At 36.9% G+C, this 18,496-nt stretch overlaps 1 protein-coding gene across 1 annotated transcript in view; it reads right to left on the bottom strand.

Annotated features, from left to right (window-relative positions):
• Rrp5 (Ribosomal RNA Processing 5) overlaps positions 1–18,496 on the bottom strand; it is a 96,263-nt gene that overhangs the window by 58,041 nt on the left and 19,726 nt on the right. The window contains exons 12-19 of the mRNA XM_071585385.1: positions 14,853–15,005; positions 13,196–13,430; positions 11,576–11,692; positions 8,850–9,057; positions 7,380–7,875; positions 5,586–5,792; positions 2,836–2,964; positions 2,650–2,751 (exon numbers count right to left, since the gene is read on the bottom strand). Of these exons, the coding sequence (XP_071441486.1) occupies positions 2,650–2,751; positions 2,836–2,964; positions 5,586–5,792; positions 7,380–7,875; positions 8,850–9,057; positions 11,576–11,692; positions 13,196–13,430; positions 14,853–15,005 (1,647 nt within the window). The remainder of the gene's footprint in view (positions 1–2,649; positions 2,752–2,835; positions 2,965–5,585; positions 5,793–7,379; positions 7,876–8,849; positions 9,058–11,575; positions 11,693–13,195; positions 13,431–14,852; positions 15,006–18,496) is intronic.

The raw sequence follows: 18,496 nt of genomic DNA, 5'->3' as shown, positions 1-18,496 counted from the left end.
ACAGTAACTTTTGATCCGCTGATACGCATTTCAATGCAACAATTTCAGAGGGTAAAAATCATTCGCCTTGACTGGGATAAGGTGAAAGTCCAGGTCAAGGTGAATCCGAATCCTGGTCAAGACAGATGGTTTTTTAACTCTGAAATAGTTGCATTGAAATGCAGATAATTGGATAACTCCATTAAAAGTTACTGTTGCGGCATCTGCTGAGTTTCTTGGAATTTGTCAAAGGTAAAAACAGCCTAAGTGTTGGCTCTAACCTTGTGGACTGAGGTGCGTCACGCATGACTACGAATGCCCATGGAAATGTAAAGTATTCCATCACAACACCTTGTTCCTTAAGAGCCCTCAAAATTTCAGAGTTTAAGAGGACACTTCGATAGCTTAACTGGCTAAAGCGCTTGGCCGGGTATCGAGGGATCCGGGTTTGGATCCCGGTCAAGGTGAATGATTTTTACACACTGAAATCGTTGCATTCACTCAAGTTAATCACTCTTCATCCAGTATTTATGAGGTGGATCTACTTCACTGTGATGAGCTTATTCAATATACAGAAATGATTTATATACTTTGGTATTTTCTATTTTTTCAGGTCACTTTTATGACACAGCAAGCAGATACAAGCACAAGTTGCATTTCCATGAATTTCTTTAAAATTTAGATAATTTACACCTATGATGATATGATCAGTGTCAAGCAAGACTATGCGCAAGGAATACAGTGGCTGGTGTACGAGTCTAATAATATACATGGGTGTAATAATATCAATACATACACAGAACAGAGATTGGGAAGTCCGGATTATATTCAGGATTTAATAGTTTACTTACAGGTTGATTTCTCATGAAGTTATTTTCACATCTTTATAAAGAATGCTAGTGCTAACTGCTGTCCTGTTCTATATTCTTTGAATTCATGAAATTTGAAACAGTGCTTTTTACAAAACTTGTTTTATTCATCCCTTGTTTCCTTCCCTTAATCAAATCCTTTGATGGATTGAAATTCTGACATGCTTTTTTTGGGTCCACCAGTTGGAGTTCTCATCCAGCTAAGACTTTTTTCACTAGTTTACTCTTTCTTTTTTACTTATTATTCTATGATTTTCCTCACAGTATTAATGTTTACCTGTATTTGTTGAAATATATCAGGAAATATGCTTTAGTTGGTTGCTGTTTCCTTCTCAATTTGTAGTGATCATAAGTTTTGGATTAAATTTTGGAAATTATCTATTTTGTGGATTAACAGTGCTATTCTCTTCCTAGCCCCTCAACATTATAATTTAATTAAAATTGAAAGGATAAAAATACTTCGAATCCTCCAAATACTTTTTTACAAATATAAATGTGAAACATTTTACCTTTCATCAAATATTTTGATTTTACAAAATGTAAGTGGTCAATATTGTTTAAGGTTTTAATGTAAGCATTTTTGTACTAGGCCACTAGTCACTATGTATCTACTGCATTATTTCAATCAATATCATATGACAGATATGAATCCATATCGGCAATCCTTTGTTAATATTCATTTTTCACCAATCATTAGATTTTTCTGGTCATATAATTGGTTTAACTTTCTGTGGAAAATACATTCTGCTAGTCACTTGATAATAGCTCTGTGTTCTTGAAATAATTTAATTCCAACATTAAAATATGGCAGAAAAATATAAAAAAATGCAGTTTCCATTTTTAAAAACCGTGAATAAATCACAAGAAATGGAAAGGGTGGGAGACTAAAAATCTATTTCTATCACAACCATGTCTTACTTGTATTTCAGTTATCGATGCAGCATCATATGTCATTTGTGCACAATGGAGCTGCCATCTATCATCATGTATATGAATGACTTGATGCTGACTGTTCATGTGCAAGTTGCCAACGCTTGATATAGAATCAGCAAAGAATGAGAGACAACTGAAACTCACACTTGCAACTACGTTGTTTAGAAGTTCCTTTGACAAATTCCAAGAAACTGCACGAGATGCCACAACAGTAACTTTAGACTGAGTCATCCACTAATATACATTGCAATGCAACAATTTTTATGCTCTGAAATTGTTGCATTGCTTTGTTGCCATTGAAAGATTAAAGGAGCTAGAAATGAGTACCAACACCATCAGTTTGCTTTTTCAGATCTGTGGAATGATCCAAATTAACACAAATTAGATTATGTACGTCTGAGAATACATCTATGAGCTGAGAAATATCATTTACGGGCACTCATAAATTGGATTTGAGCCTTAATGTCATTTCATTTCAGTCACACAACTGTTGCCTGCAAAAAAAAAGATTGACAAAGAAAGAACATTGAAAAAGGATCGCTGATAAGAATTCATTTTCATCATAAGACACTGATTAAGAAAACAAAATGTAGATAGCTAATAATTTATTTGTTGTATGGTAAAAATCCCAAGTAGAGGAAGTTTCCAAATGGATAAGCCATATTCCCTTGAAGAACATAACAGTACCAAAAGGGCAAAATCTAACCTGAGGCCAACAAACCTTTGCCCCTTTCTTTGTCATACTGCAAGGGGTTCTATAAGGGAGGCTGAACAACAAACAGTGCCACGAAAATCACTAATATGGCAAAGCACTTTTTCACTGGAAACTTAATGTAACCTTAAAAAATATCGCTTTCTCTATGCTCACCTCAATTTTTTTGCTGTCCAAATAAATCTGAAGCATCTGGAAATACACTTTCATTGAATCATTCATTTGCAGGGCATCTTGCAGGACTTTGTCTAAACTTTCCTACAGAGAAAATTAAGGACAATTTAGTAGAGGAACACCAAATAAGACAGCTCTACATTGAGGAAATAACAATTGGCCACTCACCTTGGTCCCATAGAGATTCTCGAGGTTGAGCAAACAAACCCAAACATTAAACTTCTCTTGCTCCTCTCGAAAGTTGATTGTCTTCAGAGCACGTTGGGCCACAGCCCTGGCCTTCTCAATTTCAGTATTCTGGAGGAATAAAGTAAGATATTACAGCCACAAGAGACACTAGTTAAATAGTTCAATGAAAGAATGCAAATAAGATAAGTGTTAAATGCCCTAAATTCCAGAAAAACATGGTAATATAACTCTGATACACGAGCTCAAAACACTAATTATAACTAACTGTAATTAGGTAGCATCCCTGGACAGACAACTGACAGTTAAAACATCTTTACCTAATGCAAGTCTTCTTTTAATTACGAGTAATTCTCACCTTGCCCACCTTTGCCCGAAACTCTTCGTAAATACGTGAACTGTTCTACCTATTCTAGTTTACGCCCCTGAACTTTAATGTTCAACCTAGACTTCTGATTCCTTGAGAATCCCATTGCCTTAATTTTATTATGCGAAGATAGTGTAATTCCTATAGCCAATAACAAGAGACTTAGAAGGCTCCAATAACATTATTTTGTTCGGCCAGTGGCCATCGACAGGGATAGTAAGGGCTTGACAGCGATAAAACATCAGCACCATAGCACTTAACATCAAACAGTAGTTAACTATGGTACCGAAATCTTCTTGCTGTCAATCCTTATACTCTTCCCATTGATGCTCACCGGTTGACCGATATTAATGTTATTGGAGCCTTCTAAGTTGTTTATTATTGGCTATAGGAATTAACCTATCTTCACATTCCAGGCCATTAGCTCACACATCTTCATTCATTTACTTAAGATTAATTCTCATGCCATACCTATTATAATGATTCTATAATTTTTAAGCTTGATTAACCCCAAATGCGACTCATGAGTTCTGCACCTATTTTCACTCCTGCCTCCAAATGGTTAATTTTATTCTGTGTTCCAGGTCTTTAGAGGCATCTAGGATAAGGTTTAAATTTTCAAGTTATAATATACACCTCAAAATCTATTAATGTAATAATAAATAATAAAATAAATATTGATTATTTTCAAATAGATAATTGCCATTAAAAATGTTAAATTATATTATTTTTAGGCATTATCACTTAAACATACATTTAACAAACTTTACAACTTAAAAGTTACAATCCTAATTAATTCACTGGAATTAAATTGGCAGCATTTGATTCTTATGAAAACACCAGTGTCAACTTATACATGAAATGCGTAAAAAAATTGGAAATTTTTACTAAAACTTAGGAAGTTGACCAATACATGAGATTGATCTATGCGGAAGTACATAAGGTTCGCAGAAAATTGCAAGACTTTTTTGTTTCTGCGAATAGGTTTGCATTTAATTCAAATTTTGAAAATATCCTTTGATCCTTTTTGGTATTTCTTTTGACACGTGAACCTTTAAGCTTTTCAATACGCTCTACCATACTCTCACAGGTATATTATAGGAAAAAGGCAATATCTAGAACTGAAGGTGGGAACCCTAATGTTACTATTGATTCAGTGAAACACCAGTTGATTCAGTAAATATACCACTGAAGAATGTATCAAATTAAAAAAGAGAGTAGAGAAATTTTTAGCAAGGCCTCTGGTTTAATTAAGTCAGAAGGGGTCTTCATTGTGCATGAGGCAACAGGTTCTGGAGGGAGTGCTGAGTTTCCCTTCTCAATAATGGTCCTCTGGGCAAAAACAGGGTCTGCCCCGAAAAATAAGGATGATTTTTTTTCGGCAGATACAGAAGGCTGGAGTGGGGCAATTTATGCATGGAAAGGTGGTGGGAAAATAATGCAACCCACAAGTCCACGCCAGTTGTCTGTGGGCCATTAGAGTGTGTAGATCACTGCTAGACTGGACCCCTGTTCAATGGTTGCATCATGAATTCATGATGCCAAGGTCCATGGAAGAATGATACATGGTAAAATTTTATGCTATGCTAGAAAAATCTGGTTCCGAGACCCTGACCGTCATTATGGATGCTTATGGAGATGAAGCAATGTCCCAAGGTTAGGTTTACTGCTGGCAGAAGATGTTCCGGGAGGGTAGAGAGAAGGTTGATGACAAGGAATGCCCTAGATGTTTATCAATGACACAATGCGACAAATATGCACAAAACATAAGAGACATGCTCAAATCTGATTGATGCCCGAGTGTCAGAATGTTAGCAGAAGAGTATAACATTGCAAAAACCAGAGTGGTATTGCATTCTCAGAGAAGATTTAGTCATGGAAAAAGTATGAGCCAAGGTGCTTTTGGAATATTAGAAGACTACTTGTGTTGCAGTCTCTTGTGATCTCTCTGAACAAGGCTCCAGTGGGTGCCTCCCAGAGGAAGAATAATGCAATTGGCAGAGGCGCTGAAATTGGTGTGTTAATGCGCAAGAGTCCTATATTGAAGAGTTTTAGTAATTTGTACTTTGATCTGCAATAAATTTTCCAGGTTTACTCAACTTATTTTTGGGACAGTCCCTATATATATAAGCCCAATAGCTCCAGATTGAACAGTGAGCTCAAATCAAATGAAGTTACCCAAGAACCATAATTTCAACCAACTGGTGTCTGGAATATCGAAAGTTACAGAGTTTGATATTACGGGGTTCTTTAATGCCATCTCTTCTTGCAACAAAGATGGGGATGAGGGAATACCAAGTGTCACAAGTGCAAAAGTATTGGAAGCAACAACGCTTCTCGAGGTGTCCCACCCAGCCACACTTACCTGCAAGTGGAATGCAATGTACTTCAACCAAACTATTGACGAATCTGGAGAAGAGAGCACGAGGCGATCAAAATCGTCCGCTGTCTGTGGGCATGTGTCTGGGTCCATTAAGCGCTCCTCTGCCTCACGGACACTAGCCTCCTCCTGCTCCCTCTGCAAAATCCCATCACGCTGCTTATTCTTACTCTTCTTGCCCTTATGGGCAACCTATGAAAGAGAGGGGAAAAAAGTAATTTTCAGGGTCTACAAAAAAATTCACTTTAAAAATTCAAAAGCTTTCTTCAATACTGTTTAACCCCAAATTCACAGACCGGATTTACATAAATCTGAAATTCAAATAATTTATATGGTTCAGATATCTCTTAATCAACTGAATAATTTATGCAAAGGAGATGAAATAGTAATGTTCTATAACCTCTTAAGAGCACAAACATTCCTTGGATTATATGTCACTTGGTAATGAATGCAGAGGACTACTGCAGTGCTAAAATAAAATATTCTGGCATCCATCCTTGGTACCCGGTGGACCAGATTTACTTTTCCAGATGAAAAGAGTCACAAGCCACAAGATGAAGTCAGCATTTGCGACTGTAATTTGCAGTCATTGCCAGTTAGAAGGAGGTGATGCTCAAGAAGTGTCTAGGGTAGTAGTAGTGTTTAGGGGAGGCGACCGACAGCTGAGGTCATTTGCACCATTAGGAATGGAGAGGAGAGAATGAAGGGTGGAGAGAAACCCGGCGTCGTCATTAGCCTGCTCTTTACAAAAGGCACCAAGGGGTCCGCAGCTGAACGTCCCATCTGACGCATGGCGTATGCACTCAAAGTGCCCTCCACAAAGCACCTCAAGTAGGGATCGAGATACCACTGAAAAATATTCAACACCGTTGGGATTTGAACCCGATCCTTCTGGGTGGGAAGCCAGTACGTTAGCCCCCGCACCATCTCAATCCCCAGTGTCTTGGTTTTCTATCAGATTGTAGTATGGATGGAAATATGACATAATGAATGATCACTAAGTGATATTGAAAAATTAAAAGGGTGCCTGTTTTAATTTTCTTTTTAAAGTTCATTTATTTTGCAGCTGGTTACCACGGCATTTTCTACATCTATTTTTACTATGTTTGTACTAGAAAATGCACAGAATAGGTAATTTTTACCAGAAAAACTGCTGCAAATATAACAGGACAACATCCACCATCCTATTATACATCTTTGTACATGTATTTACAAGTTGAAAAATAAAGCTAACAATAAAAAAATTTTTAAGTTTACCTACACATAGATTACATTCTTAATTCATTCCAAGATGTGACTCATTACCTTTCGACAATGATGCACAATGTTTGTAGAGAAAAATTAGAATGTCATTGAGTTGCAACAAGCAAAAAGTTTTATGCAGTCTATCAACATGACAAATTTTATAATAGTTTACAATGTATACTAATGCAATTCATATGTTTTAGAAACAAATTTCAACTCAATTCCCATTACCCCATGCTTCCCATGCAAGATGCATCCCATATTTTAATAATATTCAGAGGGGAAAAACGTGCATCCCATGCACCAAAAAATACAGTACTGACCAAACATGTGATATGGTAGAAAATTGCCATTCACACTAACTGACTGATTGGCACAAATTCCTAGACACTTCTAATATGATCTAGGGATTTCAACTTTTCAGGATGCATTCCTGTGAATGAGATGACAATGGGAAAAAAATCTAAACCCTGAAAATCTTTTCTTTCCTCAGTCACAACACTGAGACTTATTTAAGAATGGAAAACCACTTGCCTCACTCTCCTCTTGCTCGTCCATAGAAGACTCATCACTTGCATCGTGTTGGGTGGTGATTGCAGATGAAAGGCCGTGGATGTCCACATCCCACACAAATCCCTCATCCACTGGTAGCCGAGGAAGCCTCTCCCACGCCACATCATCCAATCCCCTTCTCGTCCCCTCCTCCATGTCTACAAATGAGACCCTGGTTGGCTCTGTTATGTCCACTACTTTTCGCCTCGACTCCACTCCCCCCTTCACTGGCCCAACATCACTCCCCGGACACTCCTCATCTCCACTCAGCTCCCCACCACCATTCACCAACGTCCTCTCACACTCTGCCACAGTCTTCTGCCTCTTGGCAGCCGATGGGAGAATGGAGGCCTCATCTAGGGGACCCGGAACCAATGCTGGCCTTTTCCTCACTTTCCTCACTACTTTTCCTGCATTATAGTTGGACAGCAAGGTCACCTTCTTCTTTATTAGGCCTATCATTCTCCCACTCTCCTTCCTGATAATATCAGACACAAAACCAAAGTGTAATTGGGGTGCATCCACAGGTTTAAGATGGGATAAATATTATGCACAATGAGAAGTTGATGGTTCTAATGTGATTAGAAAAATGCCAAATTAAGGCAATCAAAAAAATATGCAAGCATGTGTACAGTGAGATTCAAAATATCAAAGAAAATGCCAGTAGTACCCCTTTCACTCAATATCCTACTTTATAATCTCTAATTGGTCACCCCATATTCATAAGAGTAGAAGAATTCACTCAAACAAGGCATAGCTTCTTTCTTTATTCATCTCCTATATTTCCCAGCATAGCAAAACTTCTACCCATTAATTACCTCCATTCAATCAAGGTTCCTCCCAATAGACACAAAAGCATAGATTCAATATTTCAATTCAGTTCTTAATTCACCCATTTTTATTAGAATAAAAAATTTTTCCTTCTTTTGCCGGTAGATATAACTAGACAATAGGTAGGCATGTTTCCACAATAATTAGGCATTTTCCGTTTCTCATTTGAAAATTAATTTCAGTGTTGCAGAATATAACAGGACCTTTTTTTTGTTTTTTAACGAGAATTGTTGATCTTGGCTCTTTATTTACATGACATGTCCTTAAATTGAACTACTTAGTTGTGGTGGCAATATTATATTAACTCAAATATTTGGAAGATAAAAACTGATGTACTTGACCTCCAATGCTATAAAAACACTGTCCCTCATTTCCCATGGATTCAAGTAACATACTAATCTGATCCGCAGACTTTTCTTTGCATATTTCCTTTATAGTCCCATAGGAATCTAGGGATTTTACTCTGTTTGATGTCACATAATATTCATGCCAATATGGTAATTGTATAATATGTAACTGATTACTTCAAAACATTTTCCACTCATGGTACAACATCAAAATCTTATAGCTATTATTATCCAAGATATACACATACAGGATTGTATGTTTCCCAGGACATACCCAGAAACGATGACCTTATGGATATCCCCAGGCACTAGGATGGTTTCTGATTCTTCATTTCCACAAAAATCATTGCAGTGGGTCCGCACAGGGAGAAAAATCAGCTCACCATGGCATATATTTCCCTTCACTATAGCAACAGCAACATCTTGGGTACTTAACAGTATTTCAGCACGAATACACTTTCCAACAGCAAAAGAGCCACCAGCTGTAAAGAAAAAGTAATAGATAATGGCACCATGAAAATAATAAAATATTTCCATAATATATCATAGGGACGAAAACTTAGAACCCTCGTTAAAGTTGCTTATCAACCATAAACCCAATATCGAAATAACATTGCAAGTTAAGAATTAAAAAAAAAGTGCTTCCGGTGTGCATTCAATTGCTTGAAGAATTCTTTTAATCCTAGCATTTGAAGAGAATTATTCGAATTCATTCATACTAAGTTAACGACCTCAGATATATTAATATGGCGGATGATAACAATGATTCTTTGTGTGCTTCATCCTCTGAGAAATGCAACCAAATACTAAAAGCCATATTGAAAAAGTAATGGCTATTTTTTATATTAAAATATAACATCCCAGACTCCCATGTTGATTCTAATCCAATTTCATAGATGTTGACAACGATAGTGGTCTATCTTGGCAAGTGACCTTCACAGGCTGGATGCTATGGGAATCTCTTGAGAAATAATCCCCCCTCACCATTGTTGAAACTTCTTTTAAGTCTTTCTTTTAACAAAACCAGTGTTTACAACAGAATTTTTGGCCAAAGTTACTTTAGTAATATCAGTTATTTGGGGGAGGTGACCGACAGGAAGAGGTCATTTGCACTAGGAGAGATAGTTGGATAATCTGGCATGAGTAGGATGTTATAGGAATAGAGGGAGAGTTGAGAGATATCTAATCCCAAAGAAAAGAACCCCAAGTAGGCATTGCGATACCACTGAAAAATTCACCCACCATCAATATTCGATTCTGGGCCTTCATGGCAAGAAATCAGTACATTAGCCACCTCAACATCCGGATCCCCAAAAGAAATCATTTTTGCAGCCTTTTGCATAGTAACTTGCGCCACACAGCCATTATTTTTTCTAAGGAACAACTCCTTAAAAAGGCCCGATTAGCATACCATGTGACTAAATGGCATCAATGTATATTGAAATCTTAGTTGCCAATTCACTGATTATTGTATAAAAGTCCAACTGACTGGTCATTAACATCTGCATCTAAATAATACAATACCCAGGAAGCCACCGCAAAGGTATATGGGGCGATTTTGCATGTTGTGTATTAGGTCACGACCCATAAAAGAAAAATATAACCACATGCAAAACAAACACATTCATTCAAACCTATACCCACAGTGGCTAAAATATTCCTGCAAAAACTTTCTCAACCCACACGCTTACAAATTTACATATAAACTATCAACCAACACACACATGCACATACAGATTTAGCAGAATCTATCCTATAATGTGGAAATTAGAATTGAAAAGCAAGAAGGGGAAACTCTCCCATTACATGGGCATGCAACTCATAATCTCCACCCCCAAAGACACAGGTAGGGAATGTGACACACAGCTGCAGGCAGGAAGCGGAGGCATTCACCCAAAAGAGAGAAAGTTTAACTGCTACAAGGAACTGTTTGCATTTTGAATTTAGTGCAAAGGCAAAACTTAAGATTTTACAAAGGCATGGTAATTCAAAACTGCTAGCAATGGCATTTGAGCTAGCTTAAATATGGTTGGTATATTGCACATGAAATGTTGCCAAACAATTAGATCCACAGATTATTATAATATAAGGGATATTCAAAAAGAAAGGGCCATTTTTCCCGAGGTAGTTCCTGGGCCTTTTGCTACACTTACTGAACATAAATGATCTGCCAACATTATTGAAAGAAGTTTACGTAAAAAATTGTATATAAACTCGATGGTTTCAGGCTTCACTTTGTGGAAATCCATTCTAATAAATCAAAAGAGAGATGGTACTTTTTTCCACACTTTATTTTACAAGTCGACCGGTTTCGTCGCATAGGCGACATCATCAGGACATCACCTGATGATGTCGCCTATGCGACGAAACCGGTCGACTTGTAAAATAAAGTGTGGAAAAAAGTACCATCTCTCTTTTGATTTATTAAAAAATTGTATGCTGATGATACAAACTAGTTGCTAAAACACAAGGGTAATGCTGCAATTTTAGCTAACAATGCTGTCCCTGACATGGAGAACAGGTGTATTTGGAACAGGGTGATGATAATAATAGGAATAACATTTCATTTGTTCACAATAATTTTAAAAAGAATAGGCCATAGCCCATGCGTAAAATTGGTTGAATGCAGCTTGTGTCATGTCACAGATACAAAAATTTCTTTGCCTTTTTATTAGCAAAACATTAAAGTGGGGGGAGACATATCAACTCTATCTCTTCATCAGTATGAAGGTCCGCTAAATGATGGTTGACACCATTAATTCCACATAAGACATGTGAAGCTAGGAGTATCTTCATAGGCATCATCTGGTTTTGAAACCAGGCCCTCAAGCAAGATAATAATCTGTTCAAACTTACCACTTAAACCCTCAGATTTCTAAAAATAAATACTCCACAAACAGAAAAAGTCTCATCATCATGAATTGGTATTATTAGAGGGTACTTAGGGCTACATATGTAAAAACTTAGAGCAGAAAAGTAAACTTATTAAGGAGTACTAACCTGCAGCCTTTAACTCTTCCATTATCCTGGTTTTAAGGGTCAAATGAAGCTGACCGTCAACATAATCCACCAACATCACCACACCAGAAACCTTGTCTCCAACACTAATGGGTTTCTCTGATATAGCACAATGAAACAAAAAAAGAAGTGGCTGATGTAAGTTGTAATCATTCAAAGCCTACAGGGTCCAGCAACATAACTTCCTTTTTTAAAAGCCAAATCCCTTTAAAAAAGGAAATTCTGTTGCTGCACCCTGTAGAAACAGTAATGGCCAAGAAAATGAGATATCATAGCATTTCATTAAGATAGCATTAAAGTTTTACCCTTACCATGGCCTGGAAAACATTTCTGTGATTGAAAAAGACTTTGAACTCCATCAATTTAACTGTAGGAATTAAAATTAAGGAATTGCATACCTGATGATAATTCATATTTTCATTTTAAATCTAGAAATGATAATTTGTTGAAGATCATATCCACAAAATGAATATATTGTGCAATTATGAGTTATCTGGGTAATTTATGCATTGTAAAAACCCCTCCAGGAGACCATTCAGCAAATTAGATGACACAATGTGGAATGAGAACAACTTTGACCCCAACATGATGAAGCATGAAAAATGCAAGAACTGGTGACTGGAAATTGGGAACAATTGCGCTGCCTTGACACAATATTTATAATAGCAATGGGCTTCTAGATAATAAAAAGAATTGAAATTTGGTTTATCGCATCAAAACTACATTCACACCATGCACACCCTTCCCCTGAAAATTGCATTCTGAAATTGACGGCCAGCCAGTCGAAACATCAACCATATTCCTGAGTGTCCTTTCATTGTGTTTCTAAGTTTAGTTACCTATTATTTTTTATGAGAAAATCAAAACTTTGTGTACAAAACTTGTGTAGGGTTTTGAATTTCTTAGTTAAATTCATCAGTGGCTGCGTAGATTTTCGCGGTGGTGGCTTGAAGAATTCTGCATGTCCGGGTTTTCACCGCGTTGTTGTTTGAAGCCGACAACAGTTTCGCCGAAGTTTCATCCGGCGTCTTCAGGTCGAAGATGACCTGAAGACGCCGGATGAAACTTCGGCGAAACTGTTGTCGGCTTCAAACAACAACGCGGTGAAAACCCGGACATGCAGAATTCTTCAATTCATCAGTGTTTAAGCATCATCAGTGTGTTAATCAAATAATTAGAGTTTGTCATAGAATGGGAAGAAGGTTACATCCTTCATTGAACTAAAACCACAGCTAATTTGTAGGTATGTAGACAAAAATCACAGTAACCACACAAAAATTCCAGGACATTTTCCATGGTATTTCATGGGCTTCCAAAGTTTACCACAGGTGCGGCCACGACGTGTGAAAGTGGACATCAACAAATCTAATTAAAGAGTAATTTTGCGAACAAACTATCTTGGAAATTTAGGCCTGGAAAATATATATTTAATATTTTCAAGATGGAAATGACAATTCACCACTAGAAAAAGTAACACTGATCGGTTTCAGGCCACAGTAAATCATTCAAGTCACAAAATTATTAATTAATTGCTCAGTTAGTATAGTGCAAAACAGAAGCATATAGCAAGCATGACTAAGTTGCCACCAAGCTACAACTCACCTTTGTAATGATGAGGCATTATGGTGGCTATGGCAGATGGCTTCACCTTCCCCTTCACCCCAACTATCCCATGAACCTCAATACAAGCTCTCCCCAAGCCGCATATAGACTTGACTGTTCCCTTCACCATCTGCCCTTCCACGAATTGACCCAAAGAATTTTTTCCGTCAGATTGTATATGCTCACGTATATAAGCAATAGCAGACAGGTAACTCTTCACAATATTCAGAGAAGGCTGTAAAAGATAAATTCAATCATGATTTTTCCATTAAAAAATTCAGAAAATAAATTTAAAAATGGGAGCAAAGTCTACAAGAATATTATTCCACAATCACTTCAAATAATTCCAGAGATTACACAATTACTATAATAAAAACCTCAAATTTACAAATTTTAGGGGTCAGCTGGGAAATACGAATATTTTAGTGAAGGAGAAAAAATTTTAAAACCTTATTTTGATGATTTACAAATTATATATTTAAAAAAAGGATAAATCCCTCCCAATGGACTACTACACCTTTGAAATGCTGTAAGGGCTCACGTGTTCTGATGACTCAAGGGGTTTTGTTGGAGCTTCCTTCGGAATTCAGCCCTATTTCATTACCCAACACTAAAATAAAACCTTCTCTAATGCTGCATACTTTCTATCTCCCTTCATTCCAAACAACAAGCTTTTTTCTTTTCAGCAGTCTACTTTGCTTGAATAACATTCTTCCCTCTCTCATGGTCTTCGACATTCCATCGCCAATCAAAATGTTCTGCATCCAAATTCCCATTATCTTATTTACGATTTACTAAATGTGCATTTAGAAAAGGACAGGTGATAACGGACACCCCTGTCTTACCCCTTTTTCCTTCTCTGCCCAGCCTGACCCCCTTCCACCATTCACCCCCTTGTAGTCTTGAAACATACACACTCTGAATAAGTCACCTGTGCCTCAAATCCACTCCTATGTTAAGCAATACTCACATTAATCCTACTGATGTTACTCTAATGAATGGCATTCTCAAAATCCACAAAATAAACTAATACAGCCCCACTTGTATTCTATACTTACTTTTTTACAGTGACCCAATTACATTTATGGAATCAGACATAACACATTCCTTCTTGATTTTCAAACTGATCATTTGGGTATCTTACCTCTAAAAGGTAATTTAAATTGATTTCCTTTAAGACTAATTGTCTAGAGGTATGAAAAAATATACCCTAAATTTTGCAGTCAAGCTGATGGATGAGTTTTTCATCACAAATAAGGACAGTAAACAACAGAATTCTTTAAGACAGATATGACAGGATGATTTCATCGAGTTACATTCAACATTTTCAGTAGATTCATTTAGAAGAACACATGAAAAAGACCAAGAGACAAGTATAATAGGCAAATTAGGAAGGATGTAAGGGAAGGTATCCAGGGCTAAGGAAATCAAAACTAAATAGAGAACAGCGATTAATTCCTCACAGTATTGAATTACTGGTGATGATGATTATTTAAGTTATCCTCGGATTTAATAATGTGTAAAACATCAAAGAAACTTCTAATATATTGTCCCCTCCACCATATCACCTCAAATTTTATTTTACATATGTATTCTCTTATCAGCTAAAAATGTAAATTTAACATTTTACTGGAATAAGAATTTCTTCCTTTCTTACCTCTAAATCATAACCATTCCAAACTTCTGATAATTTGGTTGACAAAGTCAGCTTCTGCTTCTGATCATCTGACTTACATATCTTCCCAAAAATTAGTCGATGTGCTGCATATACCTGCTTATCGATATAGTCCAAATACTCATCACTAACAAGCTGAAAGAAGAAGAAAAAAGTTGCAGTAAAAAAGTGTAATCCAACAAAATAATAATAATATATCCATGCACATGCACTGACCACAATTTTAAAAAGAAGATAGGAAGAAACCATAAAGTACAAAAACTATCATATGCATTGGGATAGGAACTACACCATTCCACTCCCATTAAGTTTCACTTCATAATTCACAATATAAATTAATATCCTTTTATATAAGTAACTATTAGTATACATGTATATTCTACAAGCTGCCCTACCGTCTATTCACAATACATGTTATATCAAGGGCACCAGTATAAAATGTGGATTTCAGACACCAGATGGTGCACCAATGTACGAGGGTCATCCGGAAAGTAGTACCCGTTCGTGAAATAAAGACACAAAAGTAAATATTAACAAACATAAAAAATTTTATTTGAAAGAGGATACTTTAAACTACTTCTCAACATAATCTCCAAGCAAATTAAGGCATTTGTCATAACGTGTGACAAGTTTCTGTATTCCTGCTGCATAGTCCTTCGCCGCCAGCTCATTGAGATACGCGAGGGACCCATCTTGCACAAATTTTTGCATAATGCAGATGGTGTTTAACAATTTCATGAACAATTGTTCGAGAAACATTGGGAAAATGCTCACAGATGTCATCAATTGTGACGCGCCGATCGTTCCTCACGAATTCGTCAACTGAGCTCACCAGTTGGTCTGTAATGACAGACGGTCTCCCCGAACGCTCATCGTCGTGTGTGTTCCCCCTCCCCATGTTGAAGTTGCGACACCACCGCCGAACAGACGACTCGTCCATTACATTGTCTCCATACACCTCCTTTAATTGGCGATGAATATCACATGGGCGAACGTTTCTTGCATTGAGGAATTTAATCACTGCCCTCACTTCACAACTGGCGGCGTTCTCAATTTTTTTAAACATTGTAAACAATCACAGAAACAACACAGGCAATGCTAGCGTCACGCAACTTGGCTCAGAGAAGGCAGACAAGCCACTGAAGCTATCTGACCTCGTCCAGCGGCTACTCGCGTCGTCAGCACTTCATGCGGCACGAACGGGTACTACTTTCCGGATGACCCTCGTAGTTTGTGGTATAATGATTTGACACTTATGCCATTTTGTTGTTTCATCAACAAGTGTCAGATGCACAAGAGAATACTTGAAAAAGTATTTGCCCAATGTTGTGTTGCTGTGTTCAATAAGTCAAAATTTATACCAAACAAAGAGAATTCCCGTACAGCATTAATTTTTTGTTTTCACTTGAAGAAAACTGCTTCTGAATCATGTTGATTACTTTGAGAAGCTTATGGTGAGCATGCTCCATTGCAAGATACATGTGAACCATAGTTTTGGTTTTTCAAAAGTGGTGACTTCGATGTTGCAGACAAGTAACACAGAAAACCGGCAAAATGGTACGAAGATGTGGAATTTCAAGCATTGTTGGACAGAGATGATTCACAAACTCAAAAACAACTCGCAGAGCAATTGAGCGTTAGCCAACAAGCTTTTTCCAATTGCCTACGAGAGATAGGAGAGACTCAGAAGACCAGCAAGAGGGTACCACGAATTGAATGAAAGACAGATGGAGAGGCAAACCTCTCCATCCGCCTATCAAAAACATGCATGAAAGTTTGCTTGCACAATACAAGTCATTTTTGAATCTTATCATTACTGGGGATGAAAAGTGGATTAATTTGAGAATCCCAAGTGCAGAAAATCATGGGGAGACCCAGGCACACCATCCACATCAACCGCAAGACCGAATCGCTTTGGCAGAAAGACAATAATGCTCTGTATTTGGTAGGACCAGAAGGGTGTGATCCATTATGAGCTGTTAAAACCTGGTGAAACATTTAATACTGAACACTACCAACAACATTTGTTCCATTTGAACCATTCGCTGCTTGAAGAAAGACCAGAATACCAGAAAAGGCAACGTTAGGTCATTTATCTTCATGACAATGCTCTATCACATACAGCAAAACTGGTTCGCAACAAGTTGGAAGCACAGCTGGGAAGTTCTACCCCATTCGGCTTACTCATTACACTTGGCTCCTTCCAATCAACCCTTGCTTGCATCGATGGGTCATGAAATTTCTGAACAGTGCTTTGGTTCATACGAAGATGTAAATAAATGGCTCGATGAATTGTTTGCGGCAAAAGGGAAAGATTTTTACCAGCATGGTACCCACAATTTGCCTGAAAGATGAGAATAATGTCAAACTAGCAAAGGAGCATACTTTGAATAAATCTCTTCTTATCATTCTTCCGTATAATTTTTTTGAAAAAAATCATCATATCATACTTGAAAACCTGGTACATTCTACTGTTTCCTGCTGTGCTTGGTGAAATTGATTAGAATTATTGATCACTGATACATACTCTTGAGTAAAACTGGTATGGAAATGGTCAATTCTTTAATTCATATATTCAAATGTGTTATTTCTTGTCACTCAAATCTGCCTGTGAAAGCCAATAGAAATTGCAAGTACTTCTAAAATTTTACTCCGTACACTACCCATGGAAAATATATAGACTTCAAACCAATTATGAATACATTGCTTCAAAACATGGGTGGTGGGAAAAGGATGATGTTACAATGGGTGCACAATTCATTACATTTGGGATCAAATCCTAGAAGACAATTGAGGAATATTTTATGCTTTCCTTTTTGTGACATACACTAAACTCTAGATATTATCTGTCTGCTAATTGACACAGGATGAAGAATATTTGAAAAATACAGATAACCAAAACACACAGAAAATATGGCCATAATATAAACACATATGTAAAGAGTCAATTGCTTTTCATGCCCACGTGGTTAATTTGAGTTTTCTCAGCAATGGAAAGTATATTTTATGTGTTTTCCAGTAATTTTATAATGGTGGAATTATGGAAATACAAGCGTATGGAACTATCAAGAAGCTAATACCAGAATGTATTTTCCTCAGAAAGCTTAACTATTATACGTAGAGCCAGGAAAAAATAAATGACTGGCAAGAGACCAATTATTTAAAAGGATCTCTGACACGGATTCATATTCTTATTCTATACTGATAAAAATAATTCAGCGCGGATAGTTAGTGACTCATTTGTTGCATAGTTAGACTGTGTACTTGCTCACTTTAAAGGAGAATATGGAATTCTCCATGGTATCTAATTTATTCCCTTTGTTTTGAATATGAATTGCTTTGGCATTGAAGCCACAGTTGTAATAACACTCTCAGCACAAATTGGCCACCACCACATTTTCCTTTCCTTAATTTTATGGCAAAAGCCTCATCCCATTTGTACTTGCTGCATTCACAGGTTATTTTATATATATTGCTCTTCCTTGTTTAGTAAATTATATCTTAGTTCCAGGAAAGTTTTCACAGAGATGTGAGTGTAAAGAATGTTATCATAAACTAGTCCTTAGGAAATATACTGGCTATTTGGTATGAGAAGTTGTTCCTAAAGGGAATTTTCCACCATTTGC

The sequence above is a fragment of the Hetaerina americana genome, unplaced genomic scaffold, assembly GCF_022747635.1.
Source record: "Hetaerina americana unplaced genomic scaffold, ioHetAmer1.1.p SCAF_2, whole genome shotgun sequence".
In the NCBI taxonomy this organism is placed as follows: domain Eukaryota; kingdom Metazoa; phylum Arthropoda; class Insecta; order Odonata; family Calopterygidae; genus Hetaerina; species Hetaerina americana.
The sequence above is the reverse complement of the archived record's forward strand: the minus strand, read 5'-3'. Positions and strand labels throughout refer to the sequence as shown.